This window comes from Anser brachyrhynchus (assembly GCF_964034855.1).
Source record: "Anser brachyrhynchus genome assembly, chromosome: 8".
NCBI classification, from domain to species: domain Eukaryota; kingdom Metazoa; phylum Chordata; class Aves; order Anseriformes; family Anatidae; genus Anser; species Anser brachyrhynchus.
Genome location: NC_137702.1, coordinates 9,586,834 through 9,603,754, shown reverse-complemented (window position 1 = coordinate 9,603,754; position 16,921 = coordinate 9,586,834). Strand labels below are relative to the sequence as shown.

Below are 16,921 nucleotides of genomic sequence, written 5' to 3'. Positions count from 1 at the left end.
GGATCCCAAGCTCAGCCCCTAGCGCACCCAAACGGAGCTTGACCCAAGCACCACCCCAACGCTAGCACAGCTTTATTCCTTCATAGTCTTCATTTTCCCGGTGGGCCACGATTTGGAAGCCGTGGACCTTGCTGCGGCCCCCCCCCGGCCCCGTCCCGCTGCCGCCCCCGTGCGGCTCCGGCCGCCCCCCGCGGCCCCCGGCTCCGCCCGCCCGGTGCCGGGGCCGGGCCCGCCCCGGAAGGTGCCCGCTGTGTGTGGGGGGGGGGCTCGGGGCCATGGCGGCGGGGGGGCGGTCGCTGGTGCCGGTGCTGCTGCGGTGGGGTCCGGGGGCGCCGGGGCTGGGTCCGGGGACGCCGGGGCTGGGCGCGGCGCCGCGGCGGCACCGCCACAAGGAGAAGTGGGTGAGGGCGCCGCCGCTCCCCGGGCATCGCCTGTGCCCCGCGCAGCTCAGCTTTTCCCCCCCTCAGCCCTTCGCACCCCCTTTTCTCCCCGCTGCACCCCCGTGTCTTCCCTCCTCCGCACCCTTCTGCTTGCTCGCTGCTTCCCTCGCTCCTCTTTCCCCCATCACCTCAATCTTACGTCATTCCAAATCCCAATTCCACCCCTCTCTGCCCCGCTTATGTTCCCTTTGCACCCCATCGCGGCTCTCCTTGCACCCTCTTGCACCCCTTACACCCAAACCACACCCCCGTGACGCTGCTCCCCCGTTCCCTGCAGCCCATGCGCTCCTTGCACGGCTGCGGAGCGGCCACCGAGTGAAATGCAGGGGCTGGGGGTCACTGGGGCGTTGGATATTTTGTCTGTTCACACATCCTATATTTTCTTCCCGAGGCTGCCACGGCGCCCCGCATCCCCGCCACGCGGCTGGCGCTGCACCACTTCGACACCAACTACAGCCTGCAGCTGCGGGAGCGGTGGCCGGCCGTGCGCGCCAGCCTGCTGTGCGAGCAGAAGTACGGCGCCCTCGTCAACAACTTCGCTTGCGCCGACCACGTTGCCCAGGAGCTGGAGCTGCACAACGCCACCGATTTCGTTTCCGAAGCCGCCAAAAAGGCGCAGAGTTTGCTGCAGGGTTCAGCAGTGGAAGCGGAGAAGGGGGAGAGCACGTCCCAGGAAGGGCCTGGTGGAGGCAGGACGGTGACACAGGCAGGGACATCACCGCTGCTGCCTGCCCCCGTCAGCTCCAACATCAAGTGCTACACCTTCCCCAGGGGCGACATCACGCGCTTTCGTCCTGCTTGGTGAGATGGTTTTCCTGTTTTCTTCACACCGATATCAACCAGGTGTAGCACACGGGCACACGAGATAGAACTAGCTAAAGAAGCTGCGTTTTTGAAAAAAAAAAAAAAATTTTAGTTGGCTTTGAGATGTGCCACACTATCCCCAGCTAGGCCTTCAATAACATTTCATTGACCATTCCTAGGACAAACCAATGTTGCCATTGCCACCGTCAGGGTGTTAGCACCAGCTTCTTTTGGATGTGCCCATCTTAACCTCCAGTTTTGTTTCCTCACGTGCTTGCTTTTCTGTAATGGTGGTTTCCAGGCCAGACACTCTGGGGCTCCTCAGCTACTATCTCATGGATGCAGCATCCCTCCTGCCCGTTTTGGCCCTCAATGTGCAGCCGGATGACTTCGTCCTTGACCTCTGTGCGGCTCCGGGTGGCAAGACTCTGGCTCTGCTGCAGACTGGGGTTTGTGGTAAGCGAAGGGGCTGTTCCTCGTGCTGCCGAGTAAAACTGGGATGGGAAAGAGTGCTGCGGTACATGGCACTGCCTGTCTGCCTGTTAATCTTTTGTGGTTATAAGAGTTGGGAATTGTGTGTTTTTTTCCAGAGTGAATTTCTCAGCATGCTGTTTTCTCCTCTCACCCCAGGGCATTTGGCAGCCAACGATGTCTCCACGTCCCGCACAAAGAGATTGTACCAGATTCTCAATAGCTACGTCCCCAAGAATGTCAGGGAAACCGTGAGAGTCACGTCGTACGACGGAAGGGACTGGGCAGAGCTGGAAGGTGGGACTTTCCATAAGGTAAGTGATTGAAAACCGGTGAAGATAAGCCCAACTCTTTCACTTTCCTCCTGTTTCAGAGGAAGACAGCAGCTCATCCAACAGTATAATTGTTTAGTCTTGCACAGCCTGAAATGCTGAGACTAAGCCACGTACAGAGTAGTATTTCCTCTAGTTGTACCCTTTCTGCAGCATCTAGTGAGTATGGGCATCCTGAGTTGTACCTTTATCCGTATAATTGCCCATAAATATCCCATCCTAATTCTTCACTTGCAAGGGATTAGATGTGAAACTTAGATGGTTGCTTCTTGTTTCTCAACCCGTAGCCATTCCCCTGTCAGGCAGGAGCGTGTTGGGCTATTCTGGCCCCTTAGTGGTTTGTTCTGCCTGGGGGAGGGGGTTTTGTTACACCAGGAGGTGTCCCCTCAGGAGTTTTGCTGTACTACCTGGAGCATGGCAGGGTTGGAGGTGTTGGGTGAGGTGCTGGGTGACCTCTGAGCTCGATCCTAGGCCAGAATTGATGCAGGATCTCTGCTGCTGCAGGTCCTCGTGGATGTGCCCTGCACGACGGACAGGCACTCTGTGATGGAGACAGACAACAACATCTTCCACAGAAGAAGAACCAAGGAGCGTCAGATGTTGCCAATGCTGCAGCTGCAGCTGCTGATGTGAGTGAGCTTGATACTGTTTTGTTGTTACCTGTGTTATGATAACAGCTCTTGCTACTGTCAGCACTGAAACCTCTTCTTCATGTGTGCCTGTACAAAGCTCTCCCCACCTCATATGTGCCGTGTGCTGGCTTCCTGATTTCAGTGCTGGTGTCCCTCATTGTCCTTTTCCACCTGTGATGGTGTGTTTGTTCTTCATCCCCTAGGGCTGGGATCCTTGCTACCAAGCCAGGAGGAGACGTGGTGTATTCTACATGCTCCCTCTCCCCGCTGCAGAACGAGTATGTGATCGAGAGAGCGATAGAAATTGCAGAAACCCAGTTCAACATCACGACCCACGCTGAGGACTTGAGCCATTTCCGCACGCTCTTCCAGGACACGTTTTCTTTCTCCTCAGATTGCCGGCTGGGGGAGCTCGTTCTTCCTCACCTCACAGCCAACTTTGGACCTATGTATTTCTGCAAATTACGCCGAGCATAGAAGGGGTGGCAGATTTTGGCTCTCGGGCAGCTCCAGGTTCCTCATGGTACATCTCTGGGCCATCTCAGTTGGAACTTGCTTCCACACTGCTGGATGTAATGAAATACCCTATATTTCCAGGGAAAGCAAAACTACTTGGTATTTATTTTTCTTGTTAAAATGTCTCTAAGGAAGTCTTTTTACTGCCGACAGAGAATAAATGAGAAAGACCTGCTGTGGAGTCTGCTGCCTATTTATCTGTTTGAGGAGTTTAATCTAGGAAAGAGAGAGGTCTCATCAGATGGAGCAGTTCATTTGTCTCAGAACAGGATAAATTGTCCTGTGCAGACGTTGTTTTCTCCCTTGCATCTGACTGTTTTTATCCTACGTGAGCAGGTTCAGAATAATAAACACCATCCGGGGATCTCAGGCTTTCTGCCCCAGATCTCACCATCTGCATAATCTGTCTCTGCTTGTCACCTCTCTGCTTTTAGAAACAGCAGCCTGAGGTCCTTAAAGAAGAGGTTCTTAAGAATGCTGCTTCGCTGGGCTTGGAAATACACCTGTGATGCTTGAGACCTGCTGGTGGAAACAGCTCAGTGCTGTGGAGAGGCAAGTGACTGTTGCCGTCTCCCACAGACAGAGAGAGGTGTGAGCACTGCCACGTGTGATAGGTGCCGTTTAATGTCCAGTGGGGAGGTGTATGATTTTGAGGAGTAACTGTGCACTTATATGATCTCATCATCTCATCCATCAGTGGAGGGTTACTCAAGTTTATAATAACATTTGCTTAATATCTGTATTTTATGTTTTTTTTCAAGTAAAATGGTGATGGAGAGGGTAGGTAGACACGGCTGTATTCCCAGCAGGGCTGTTAGCCTCAGCAGCCCATGCTTACATCCAGTGCCAGCAAGAAAATACTACTGAGGGTAACTCCCACCCATGTCCATTGTTTCAGGAAGGTGCACTTCATAGATTTTTGATCATTTGAACCCAACATTAGACATTCTAGCCCTCTGCATCACATCTTTGACCAACGCGGGTGTTAGTGTGGCTGCAGAGTGTGCTGGTGGGGAACACAGAACAGTCACTAATGCAGCAAAAGGAACTGGTTGTTTTCAGCCATATCACTTTACTGGGACAAACAGGGGAGATAGAAGAATGAGCAGCAGAAGAGGTGGGGAACATATGACAGGATAAGTTGTGAAGCTGCAGTGTCCATCTGGAGTCTTCAGATATTCTCATTTTTCTTCCAAGGAAGAATGTGATGCAGGCAAGACAGGGTTTCCTTTCAACAAAGGAGTTTGGTGTTGTGAAGGGTTTGTATGATGAAGTGCTGGAGGATTTGTGCTGATGTTTTGGTCTCTGCATTAGCTGCTGAGCTGTTTAGAGATGAATCCAGCAGTGTCAGCCAAGACAGAGGACAGTGAGGCAGATTTACAGTCCTTTTAATGGCTACTGAGGAAACTGCTGTGTCCTTTACAGGATCTGTGCTTGTCAGCAGGAAGAAGGGCAGGAAATGCGTTTTCTTTCCTCCTTCCCTCCTTGCTGGAATCTATGCAATTCAGATTGCGAAAGGGGAAACTGATGCAGAGCTGTCCTGTTTGTGTCTTGGCTGCCTCTGGCCCTGCAGAGGTGGGACTGCAGAGGCTACGCTGCTCCCTTCCCACGGCTGAGGGTCTCCACCTCCTTCATGAAGCGCAGGCACAGCTCCTCCTGCCACGGCAAGGCCACGCACTGCACGGCCACGGGCAGCCCCACGGCTCCTGCCACAGCCTGCAGAGGGGACACAGTGAGGGGTTACGTGGTGGAGCTCGGACCTCCAGCAGCTTTGGGGAGCTTTGTTTAGGCACGTGGCCAGTCCCTTCCAACTCAAGGGCTTTCCGTGTCACATACCTGTTTCAGTGTCCTGTCCCAGGAGTCATCGCAGCATCCTCGGTAAAGCTTCAGTTCCTCCTCATCAGCTTCTGTCACCACGCTGACGGGCACGACCCCAGCGGGGAAGTTCAAGACGTTGTACAGCATTGTGGAGGAGACGGCAGCTGAGAGAAGCAAAACAGACAACACAGGCAGCTACAGACTCAATTTCAGACGTGTTCCTTGAAGCCCTGAGAACCAGCTACTTTTGTGAGGCAAAACTGCCTAGGGATGGTCATCCTTGAGTCCCAGTCCTACTGCAAGAAACAACTGCCACCAGATCCACCTTATCCAGAGGTCTGCCAAGCTTTACGGTAGTTATTTTTCCTTCCTAATGCCCATAAAATGCTTCGGTGGTGAAGCTCCACAGTAGTGGACATTTCTGTCCAGTCACAACCATGGTTGTCCTCTCCCCTCCCAGGAAGCTCTCAGGCTCACTTACGGAGGAGTTTCCCTGGGAATCCCACGGTGAAGGCAGGCCCGAGGACAGGGCACAGCACGACGTCTAGGTGGAGTTCCCTCCACTGGGTGATGAATTCCGAGCGGTACGCCTTTGGGAGGAAAGGGGAGATGACACCGAGGCCATGTCCATGCCTGGAACACCTTGGCTTCTCTGGGGCATGCACCAGGCTGTGGTAAGGCTGAGGAGGCAGCTGTGCACCAGAGCAGAGGCAAGGGCTGGTTGCAGCGTGTCTGCCTGATGGAGGAACCCTTGCTGGGTCGCAGTGCTATCAGGACAGATCGGTGTCACCGCTGGCCCAGCTGTAAAGGAACCTCCTTGGACTCATCTCTTGCAGCCTGTAGTGCAGATATCCCCAAAGGGAGACCCACACTGTGTGCGAGTGTCTGCCTCCACAGCACATAGCCAAATTATGGGCGGGAGCTGGCAAGGTTCCTCGTTTGCCAGACTTGCTCTCAGGACAGCCTTTGTTGCTCTGGGACTGTTGAGTGTGGGTACTTGGGCGTGAGCATTGTAACCCACGAAGTCCTGGCTGAATTGACCAAAAAGCCCAACTAGCCCATTCTTACCTCTTTTTTGTGTCTTTCCCCTTGTCTTTTCCCCAGCACCCCACTGCACAACACCTTTCCTAAACACTGACCCCCCTCCTCTCTGCCAGACTGACACCATAATGCCTCAACTCATAGCATGATGCCCGAGAGAAAAGCACTCAAAACATACCTCTATTTGATGCTGTTGATTCCACAACTCATTCACTGACCTGCAAGCGGAAATCATAGTAACATTTTTAAGCTTTAAGAAGAGGGGAAACTGCTTCAATAATCCTCCACGTTGATAAGCCTCAGTGATTTTAGCAATCACTTAAAACAATACATCTTCCTCAATTTCTCTGAAGTTTCCTTAGGCATTTAGCCAAGCTATTAAGCAACAAATGTCTGGAAATGGAAGAGAGGTTTCCCTTGTGAGCCTGGATTGAGTGCTTATCTCTGCCACAAGCTTGCTGTACGACCTTGTCCAAGTCCCTTTACCCTTTCAGAGTAACACAAGGGGCAGTGTAACACTAGGGAAGTGGGGAGATGTGTTCCTAAGACTGAAGCATTGTCCAGGACAGAGAAACCTGCAGAAAGCCTGTTGTGAACCCAGTGCCCCCCACTCCATCGTGGACACTTAGAGGAGAAAGCACAGTTAATTTCCATAGGCATCCCTTGGGACGGTGCTGTCTCACCTCATTCCACACAAGGCATTCAGATAGTCAGCCAGGCGGGGAAACTGGAAAGGCAAATGATTCCCGTTAGGGGCATGATGTGAGGGTGCAGTAACTTGTGCCATCCCAGGAAACTCTGCTCATGCCCTGACTCAGTCTATGGGGCTGCTGTGCTAAGGGTGAATGACATTGCTTAAGAATGCTCCACATGGTTCTCATTTTGCTTGGCTTCCAACTTCACGTTGTTGGTTCTCCTTTTTTTTTCTTTTTTTTTTTTTTTCTTTTCCTTACAGCTCACTATTTCCTACTCACAGAGGAATGCACTGACCTGAACCAAGACATTTATTTCTGATAAATCAGATTTTTTTATTTTTTTTTTTGCTTGGTGTCTCATAGAAACAAGATTTCTGCTTTGGTTGCCTCCCACTCACTGCTACATTTTTGATCCTGTTAGCTAAGAACAACCCAACTGGAGAGAAAGGCAGTGAAAACCGGAGGATGCAGGATGAGAGGATGTTTATTGTATATTGTATGAATGGGGCTGCAGTGCAGATCAGCTCTTATTAATCACCAGGAAACCCCTGTGAAGGTGTGCTCTTTGGAAGGCCTTCAAAGCAGGGATAGAGCTTCAAACTTGAGTTCCCCTGCTGTAGCAATCCCAACATATGAATCTGTAGGAAACTGGGCACCGCTAGATGTAGCATTTAAAGAACCACTTGCTGTTGGCTCTGCATTATTCTTTACAGCTCTTGGCCGGTCCTTTTCTCATTTCCCTTTGCACTGGGTAAACCCCAGCAGGGCTCTAGAAAAGACCTTCCAAAGTGACAGCATGTGCCTTGGCCTAAAATCCCAGTGTTTGCAGTTAGAGGTGGCTCCCAGTACCGTCATTCTTCTAAGCATCTCAGGGCCTTGTTTACACCACTCTGCTTTGAGCCTGAGGCCAGGAACTCACCAGAGGTTTAAGAATCAGAGCCAGCAGCTTCTTCGCCAGCCTTGGGATCTTGTAGCAAGTCACCTGTGGTTTTAAGCTTGGATCTACAATATTTCCTGTGCTGAGAGATGACAAGAGGAGGGGATCATGCCAGAGAAGCTGTTTGCCCTTTCTCAGAAACCCGAGTATCTCCTGTTTGGGGTGTGAGAGGAGCTAGTTTTGCCTGTGTGTTGTGCTCAGGGGCATGGGGATAGGGGTGTTTTAGAGCACTCCTGCCAGAGGGCTCCTACTTACAACTCATCCAACCAAGCACGGCCTCCATCAGCAAAAAATGTCTTCAAAAACAGTTCAGTCATGACATAGTGGATCCGAAGTGGAGAAAAGGGCACCAGCTGCACCAAAACACAAAATCACGCGGCAGCCTGAGGATGTGAATAATTTCCAAGGCCTGACTGGGGATATACTTCACAGGCAGAACAGGAGCCTCCCTGGGCTCCACACACTGGTGGAGGGGCCCATTTCAGCCTTTTAGCCATCTCCCCATATAATTATTCCTCCCTGGCAGCTTTTTGGCTCAGGTCTGAGACCTCTCCATTCCTCCTCCCTCTTGTTCCAGGCAATCACTGAGCCAGAAACTGCACCAGTTTTCCGCGTGTCCCAGCTGAATCAATGCCTCCTTAGACATGGCCTCACTTTGCTATGAAGTACTAACATGTTTCTACAAGCATGCCTACATGGAGCGAAAGGTGTTTCCCATCCTGTGTCCCGTGGCCCTTTCCCCTCAGTACCGTGGTAATTTAAAATGGCGCCTCTGTTATTTATCCCACAGCAGGGCCGAGGGGCTCTGTGTAGCTTCTGAAGGTTGATTACAGCAGGAAGGGGCAAAGCTGGGGACACCCCGTGGGGACGAGTGTGGGGTGGTGGTGCTCACCTTGTGCCCCGCTGCCTGCAGAGCCTCCCTGGTCTCACGCACCGCCCTGCGCATGCAAGGAGGCAGCGGGAAGTAGCCATCGGTGTCGTAGTACCCGACCCGCAGAGGAGCAGAGCTTGAGTACACCTGGAGCAAAGGAGACACCAGTCTGACGTTGCCTTCTTCCCCACCCTTTGCTGGGGTCTCTCAGTCTGGTAAACCACACTCCAGTTGAGAGAACGGAAATAATAACTACTTATTTTTGTTAACCACTTTTTGTCCCCCTGATAATTATGAATCATGCCCTCAAAGAGGTCTAGGAAGTTACTAGAAACCAGTGCTACAAAGATAACTGGATCCTTAAGGCATGTAGGACCGTTAAGGACCAGGCTCACCTCCTCGTTGAAGGGGATGGGGGGCACGGTGGGGTCCAGCCGGAACATCTCCTCACAGAGCAGTGCCTTCATGCAGAGGGCCAGGCTGTCCACATCTCTCGCCATCGGCCCCAGCGCAGAGGGAACTGGCATGGGACGAGAGCAAATGTCCATAGTAAGCAAAGGAGTGTGTCAGGCACTGGTCTGTCCCTCCACATGGCCACAGTGACTGCAAGGAACCATCAGGCAATGAGGTGGGGTGTTCTAGGTGGCTTCCACACAGGTCTTGGCTGCCTCAGGCCTTCCTGTGGCCTAGAGGATGACTTAAGACTTTAGAGATGACATAACTTCTCTGAGGTGACCCCCAGGAGCCATGGCACTCTGCACCTGGGCTTGTAGAACCCCGGCCAGAGTCTCATCCTGCCCTACAAAGCCGACAGGCATATTCCACTCTTCCTGCTCTTCACAGCATATAGGAAAAAAAAAACAAATTGAAATTCACATACCTGACAGGATCCCATTGACTGGGCCATTCACTCCAGACAGGCTGTGGAAAAAGAAAAAAAAAGTATATTGTAATTCCAGTAACAGGGAGATATTCTCAATACATCTGAACAGGGCATTGCAGTCTTCCATTCAGGACCTCAACCAGAAATAAATTATTAAAAGTATTTGATCTGAGCTGAGTAAAACAGAAAATTTTGGTCAAACAAAACAACAAAAAAATAAATCTAAACCACAACAACTCTTAGTTGTAGTTTAACCAAAAATGTCCCATTTTGGAGTTATTGAACCACCTTAGCCCCTCTTTCTTTTAAACTCCAGGTCAGTTTTACAGTGAAAGCACTGCTATTTCCAGGCAGAACCTAGCAATATTGCCTCTTGGGAAAGGTTTTGAGCAAAGCAAGACAGCATTTATGAAACTGTCCTCGTTTTCCCCCAAATACTCGCTGTGTACATCATCCTTCAGCTGAGTTTGGCAATTAGCATCCGTCCCTCCAAAACTGCAGTTTGAGGGCAACTTGACTGTTTGGTCCAAATAAATTTCTCTCTGTCTCTAATTTATAAGTTAGGTTTTTCCTTTATTTGCTTTCAGAGATGTGGGGACTGACACTCAGGCAGGTCTGAATTCCCATTTCCTCACCAAGGAACACGCTGTCCTGTGTGACCAGACGGCAGACCCATCAGTTTGCTGAGCCCTCCCTGAACACGGTGGGTAGGCGCACAAGGTGGGTGTGAGCTCAGAGGGGCACTGTGTGCCTTGGGAAGGAGCAGCGTGGGTTTGCAGGCTCCTTGCAGAGTGGGCAGGGCAGATCACAGCACCTACCTGAGCCTTTTGGCTGTGGGTTTGAGCCCGCACAGCCCGCAGAAGCTGGACGGCAGGCGGATGCTGCCACCAACGTCTGAGCCGATGCCCAGGATGGAGCCTCCCCCTGCGATCAGAGCTCCCTCCCCTCCTGAGGAGCCTCCGGGGGTCTTCTGGTGGTTGAGAGGGTTCAGGGTCTGGCCAAAGATTGTATTGCTGCAGTCGTAGCTGAGGAGAAAACCAGCAAACAGGCTGTCAGGAAGAGTCCAGCACCTTGACTTCGTTGTCTCTCTCTTGCACTGGGCTTATGCAGCATACCCAACTCCTCCTTCCACCCCATATACCCTTTGGGACAAGGCTCATTCCCATGAGCCCCCACCTCCCATGCACAAGTGCAGTTAGTTTTTGTTGTGTCGTGGTGTTTTTTTTCCCTTAATCTTATAGAAAAGCCATTTTCAGTTCAACTGAGATAGTTGGCAGCTAATGGAAGAAGGACTCATCTGGGAAACATCTTAGAAGACAGGAAGGAGCCTGTCCGTGACCTACAGGATGGGTTTTAGTTTCAGGAGCACAGCCAGAGGGGAGATTTCTAATGATGTATGTTACTTGAAGAGGGATTGCGGCACGTTGGTCTTAGCGAATGGGATGGCCCCCTGTCTCTTCAAAACCTTGACTAGGACGCTGTCCTCCTGCTCTGGAGTGCCCAGGTATTGCACAAGCCCACAGGTTGACAGTTGGCCCTGCAGAGAGGAGAAGGGACAGTGGACAGGGTCAGCACAGTTCCCCTGCAGTTTTGGAAGGAAGATCTGGTGACCCCTTTGGGGAGTACTAATCTATTCCTTTGCATAAAGGGCAAGCACTCCTTCTCCTTCCATCCTTAGCAGAGGGCTGCTATGCACTTACAGGGTTAAGGCTTCTTTGGAACCTGGCCTTGCTCTTTTTCCTGCTATTTCTCTCCCCTGACCTAGATGCAACTTATAGGCAGTCTTTGTTCACCCACTAGCTCAGGATCAAACCCAGTGTCCTGCTGTCCAAGTGAAGCCACCAGCGAATGTTTAGGGAGAGAACATAAGGTCCAGGCAAACACAGTGTGGTCCTTTTTCAGTTAGCTCTGGTGCCTGGGTCTTGTTTTGCTAAAGGGCTCAGTGGACAAGCTACAGTGCTGCAGGGATTCAAGGTTAATGGTTCCTGCTGCCAGTGAGTTTTTGGAAGCTGAGCCCTGTTCTCATCAATCATACAGCAAATGCTGAAGCATAAGTCCAACTTACGGCTCAAAATACCATGTAGCCCAGCTCGTGCTCACCCATGTATCAGAGGAGAAATCATTTGTTTTTTCACGGATGGAGGCACTGCAACAGACATGCAACTGGGGCTCTTCGCTCAGGATTTATCTTCTGGCAGGAGAACTGCTTGTGAGATCAATGCCGAGTCTGCTCCCACCAGCACGAGTGGAGTCACTGAAATCAGCTCTTTCAATGACTCTGTCTGGCCTAACTCAGTTCAAAGAAAGCACCCACCAGATCCACACACCTCACATGAGGGGGTCAGCAACTCCCAACTGCCAGGGCTGCAGCTGCAATGAGATGTGGGGCTACAGCCCCAGGCCCAGCCAGGCTTCCTGTGGTATAAGCAAGGGGGGGATTGGGCCCATTCCCCACCCTCTGTTTCACCCCACATCACCACCCAGCCTAGCCCATGATGGGATGCTTCAGGGGGACAAAAGGAAGCACCTCGTGGCCGATGTGGTCCTTGATGCTGACAGGGATGCCGTAGAGAAGCCCTTTCTCCTTCTGCCCTTGTATTTCCTGGAGCTGCTCCTCACACTCTGGGATAAAATGTCGCACGCAGTTTGTCTGCTGGGTCACTTCCAGGGCCTTTGCCATACACATAGAGGAAGAGGTGTTAGTTAAGAACATCTTAATGATATAGCTGCATTCAGTAGCTATTTGGATCTTTGAAGCAAGTGGCCCCTCCCAGAGCATCCTAGCTCAGACCATCTCAGAGGGCTATCTCGTTATGGGTATGACCCAGGAGACAGAGGTATCCCTGTCCTTTCATATTTCTCCTCTGATATCTGCTGGATTAAAGACTTGCCATAATCAGCAGCTCCACCAAGTCTTCTCCATCACCAGCCCATGCTCCACAGCAAGGAGAACATAAGCAATTTGTCCTTCATGCTGCAAACAGGCACTCACCTTCTCTATGTAGGTGTAGAGGACAGTCCTGGGGGACAAGGACCCTTCCTGTAGTCTCCCAGCGAGTTCCAGCAGGGGTAGGGACAGGATGGCATCTGTCTGGACACTGGGGACCTGCAAGAGGAGGACGGCAAGGATGGCGGGACATCATCTCCAGGTATCCATGGCAGGGGCCTGTGCCAGGGTTCAGAGGAGACAAGTCCCTTGTATTTTGCTAACATTAACAGCAAAGCTTTCCAGAAAGGCAGATCATGCATGAGGGGGATCAGACTCTGAACTGATGAATGCTTCACATGAATTTGAGCTGTTTTGTAAGCCCCATGGATGTCACAATCATGATGCAAACCCAGGAATCCACCTGTCTCTGAAAGTGTAGAAGACCTTCATGCATCCATTGCAGTGAGGGACAATCACAATCACATCTGAGCCTCCCTTCCCACACTGTGGGACTTATCCATTGACTGAGAGTTAATCTCAGCTGAGGAAAGCAATCTGGCCAGAAGAATATCCAGAGTTGGAAGGGACCCACAAGGATCATTGAGTCCAACTTGTGGCTTAAAGGTACGAAAGTCCTTACACACAAGCCTCAGGCTGGCCCTTCAACCCTTGGTATAGGTACAGGCACTGTGCTGACAGCCCTGGCATCAACCTAGGGTGGTAAAAAACATCTAATAGCTCAGGCCAAGCAAATTGAAGAAGTCAATAAAGACTTACAGGTGGGTAAACTGCTTAGGTGAAGGCAACTGGCAGTTCTCAGTGACACCATTTTTTTTCTAATGTATATATATAAATATATATTTCAAAATATTTAAGAAAAAAGGTTGTAAAGATATATATCACTTGTAGTTGCTTTGATTTATCTCCAAGTGCATTACCTGTGTAGACATGATCTTGTTGAACCAGCACAAATGCAGAAGCAAACAGAGCAGGGAGGAAAGGGGGGTTAGAAATGAGTGCTGCAAAACTGCAGGAATTGGGGGCCACATCCATGCTGGTTGGGTGCCTGCCTCATTTATCCCCATGTTGTGTCCTGGTTGCTCACAGGAAGCATTAAGTGCCCCGTGCTTCATGAGTGTTAAGTTAGGCCAAGTATCTCCTGGGCAGATTGGTGGGCCGGGAGGCCTCACTTGCTGGGAATCCTGGTGAAACTTCCTCCTTTGAAGACTCTCCAAGAGCTATCTAGAAGGCAGGTTTTAGAGCCAAAGACAGAGGGGTGTGGACGGATGTATAAACCTAAGAGTCAGGAAGAGAAAAAGCTTTTTTGCTTCTACCCATAGCGGTGAGAGATATTTCTAGATCCCTAAAGATCTAGAAGATTTTGATGGATTAAGGTCCAGTGCTTCATCACCTTTGTTGTCTAAAACCTCGTCCAGTGTGTAACTCATGTCTCCCTGGCTGTAGGCTCCCACCACATCTCATACAGCTTGAGAAAAGCAGCGCTCTCCCTTCCTCCCAAGGCAGCCTTACCCCTTGCTGAAGGCTGCTGGAACATCTCCCCTGGGTTCTCTGACAAAAGCTAGCAGCAGGAGCTGAAGAACAATGTCAGAAGACACATCAGTGGGACTCAGCCTACCCACAAGGATGGGTTACCTGCTCCCTGAACTGCCGGACAGCCTTTGCCATTTTCTTCACACCTTCCTCCCGGGTCCTCTGAGCCTCTTCCATTTTCTGCTGGATCTGCCTTTCACCCAGCCACTTCCAGACTACCACGGCCACCGCTGAGCCACAGAGAAGGCTGAGGGCAGCAGAAGAAGCCACTTCTGGCTCTGGCAGGAGCTGTCTCAGCTGCTGCTGGATCATTTTGCTGGACCCTCTGATCTCTGAGGATGGAGGGAGAAAGAGAAGCAAGGCAGAGAGCTCCCCTGCCTCCCCAGATCTGCTTCTTCCAGCACCAGTGTCTCAGCTCAGCGAGTAGTTTATAAATCCAAAGCTGACCCCTGCAAGAGATGCCTTCATGGGGGCATGCAGTGGGGAATGATTGACGGAGAAGTTCAAAAGGTTAAGTTTGCACAGCCAGTGAACCCTGGGCTGTATTGGGTTTATATGGGCTGTCCGGACTGTGGGAAGTTCTCTGCTAAGGAGGAAGGGCTGGGGGATCGGCTGGTCAAAAGAAGCAAGGAAATAGCTTCACTCCTATTTCCTGCATAGCCTAGGAGGACAATGGAAGAAGGGGAAAAAACAGCTTGAACTCTCAAGATTTCCCTGCACAGGAATGAAGACGGTATGACGAGAGGATGCATGGCTGTGGGGTACCCACTCATCCACCCCCCATGCTGCTACTATGGCAGACACAGGCTGCTTCAGGAGACCTGTGATAGGGCTCAGCTCTGCCACAGTGTGTGCATGAACCAGGAGAGGTGGGTTCGCCCCACAACAGAGCATGCGGTTACTGCTTTAGAAGTGGAAAATCCCACAGCGTTGCAGTCCAGAAGCAAACTATTCCCATCAGATATTAAGATGGCCGCTGCTGAGGTCCTTCCAGCACAGACAACTCTCACTACAAGCACACAAGAACCATGCTCTGTTTCGTCTTAAAATTGGTGTTAGTAGGGAGTGTTCTTCTCCTTGTTTTTAACCGGGAAAATTTATGAGGGACTGTGGACAAAATTGACTTTGGCATCCTCTAAGAAATAGTCTGGAGTTGATGGCAACTAGCTAGCTGGTAACAAATTAAGCTGGCCACCTTCTGTTTTTCCTTTTAGTGGCATCCTTGCTCAGAGGATGCCTCCTCAGCGAAGGCACTGCTCATTTTCTGAGGGCAGCAGCACAGGGACATGTCTGCAGTCCCCCCAGCTCCTGCTGCACGGTGCTTGCTAGGGCAGGTGCCTCAGGAAGGTGCGTGTGAGCACGGTCAGCACGCAGCAGTACCCAAACCCTCTCCCAGCCTCTTGGGATCCATGCAAAAGGCTTCCTGAGTCAGAGGTGAGCTCTTTGTGTATATGACAGCAACACGACCCCTGTGATGGGCTGAGCGGATGTGGGAGTTTTTTTCCCCACATTGGCAGGCATCAGGGCACGGACTTCCCACATCCGCTTGCGCACTGGGTCCCGTGCTCTGATCCTGCCCTTTAGACATTCTGCAAATGTTTAACAGAGACAAAGCCAGCTGTGTCCAAACCAGCTTGGGATTTCAGAAGGTGGTTTTATTAGCAAGCGCAGCTGCGCTTCCAGGTGGCCGGATGCTGCTGAGGAAGCCCCTTTCCTTATCGATGGACTGGTGTTTTTACCTCTGTCATGAGCCGGAGGCATAGCTCCTCTGGTCACGGCAAGGCCATGCACTGCCTGGCCACGGGCAGCCCCACGGCTCTGCCACAGCCTGCAATGGGGACACAGGCAGTGAAGAGCAACTGGAGGGGGGAGAGGGCTGAATCCACCCAGAGGGATGGGATGGCTTCAAAATCCAAGCCTGGTTTGCACCTTCCAAGTAGACCTTCGGGCTGCAGAGGCACTCCAAAAGCCGTATGAAATTAGAATCCCGTTGTGGTTTAACCTGGCAGGCAGCTACGATCACTTCCAAGAGTCCTGGGTGACCGGGGTTTCCTATCTGAACCCCTGGGTGATCAATGTGACCCACTTACTCCACGCAGCATCAGCTGCATGATGTGCAGAGGGGACCTTCCCTTTGAACATCCAGCCCAGCATCAGGGTGCCAGGAGCAGCTCTGCTTCAGTACCAACCACTTCTGAAGCAGCTCAAACCCCTTCATCTGCTGCCAGTCTCCGCGTGTAGCGGGCCTCAGATCCTCTGTTTCCCCTACTCCAAAACCCTAGGGGCTGAGCTTGAGTCTCCCCTGGTGCTTTCTGCCAGAGGCTCCAGGTGGGGCCATTCTCCCCAGCTGCGGCGTAAAGAACAGTTTTTATCTTGTCCTGCTTGGCCTGGGCCAAGGGCTGCTGCACGAACTATTTCCTGTTTAATTTATTCAAAGGCTTCTCGATAGAGAGGGCTTACAAACAGACTATAATTTGGAATGTGCATTCTTCAAAAACCCATAACACGTAAGAAACTTTGTGTTTCCTTTTTGTTAGCTGGTGGAGACATAGCTGTTATTTTGTTGATCACATCCATTGGGATTTGATGATGTCCATCGTGCCATTTTATTCCTAAAAACTGGATCTCTTGTGCAGGTCCTTTGACTTTATTTTGTTTTATGGCAAAACCAGAATTCAGAAGGATTCGGACTATTTTCTTCCCTTTCTCAAAAACTTCCTCAGCTCATGGATGGGAATCAGGGAGCCGGTTGGTGCGGTACTGCTGCTGGCACACCATTGTGGGAGCGATCGGCACCTGCTGGTCTTCAGCCTCAGCAACCCCACATCAGAAAATGGCAAGGAATCTGAGTCTGACTACTTGCCAGTCACTTTATCTTATAAATACAGCAGCTGGAGAAAAGTCTATTTGAGCTTTCCAGAGATTGCGGGGGGCCATAACCTTTGATATCTGCAGTGGAGTAGCTTTTTCCCCGGCTCAGCTATGGTTTAAGATTAACTAA

At 51.2% G+C, this 16,921-nt stretch overlaps 2 protein-coding genes across 3 annotated transcripts; one reads left to right on the top strand and one right to left on the bottom strand.

Moving 5' to 3' along the window:
• The first annotated feature begins 248 nt into the window (after positions 1-248).
• Positions 249-3,370, top strand: NSUN4 (NOP2/Sun RNA methyltransferase 4). The gene is made up of 6 exons (XM_080601385.1): positions 249-401; positions 832-1,241; positions 1,546-1,700; positions 1,875-2,029; positions 2,552-2,676; positions 2,883-3,370. The coding sequence occupies exons 1-6, from the start codon at positions 276-278 to the stop codon at positions 3,154-3,156; spliced, it is 1,245 nt and encodes a 414-aa protein (XP_080457511.1). The 5' UTR covers positions 249-275; the 3' UTR covers positions 3,157-3,370.
• An 877-nt stretch (positions 3,371-4,247) lies between these two features.
• Positions 4,248-15,168, bottom strand: LOC308198621 (vitamin D3 hydroxylase-associated protein-like). Of its 2 annotated transcripts, XM_080601381.1 has the most exons (16): positions 14,023-15,168; positions 12,433-12,546; positions 11,968-12,111; positions 10,844-10,977; positions 10,259-10,465; positions 9,438-9,478; positions 8,953-9,077; positions 8,579-8,704; positions 7,942-8,039; positions 7,669-7,768; positions 6,738-6,781; positions 6,233-6,272; positions 5,495-5,603; positions 5,032-5,177; positions 4,822-4,911; positions 4,248-4,762 (listed from the first exon to the last, which is right to left on the bottom strand). In XM_080601381.1, the coding sequence occupies exons 1-16, from the start codon at positions 14,230-14,232 to the stop codon at positions 4,700-4,702; spliced, it is 1,791 nt and encodes a 596-aa protein (XP_080457507.1). In that variant the 5' UTR covers positions 14,233-15,168; the 3' UTR covers positions 4,248-4,699. The 2 variants fall into 2 exon arrangements, with proteins under 2 accessions (XP_080457507.1, XP_080457508.1); XM_080601382.1 differs by having other exon boundaries at positions 4,248-4,911; positions 14,023-14,335.
• Positions 15,169-16,921: the final 1,753 nt, after the last annotated feature.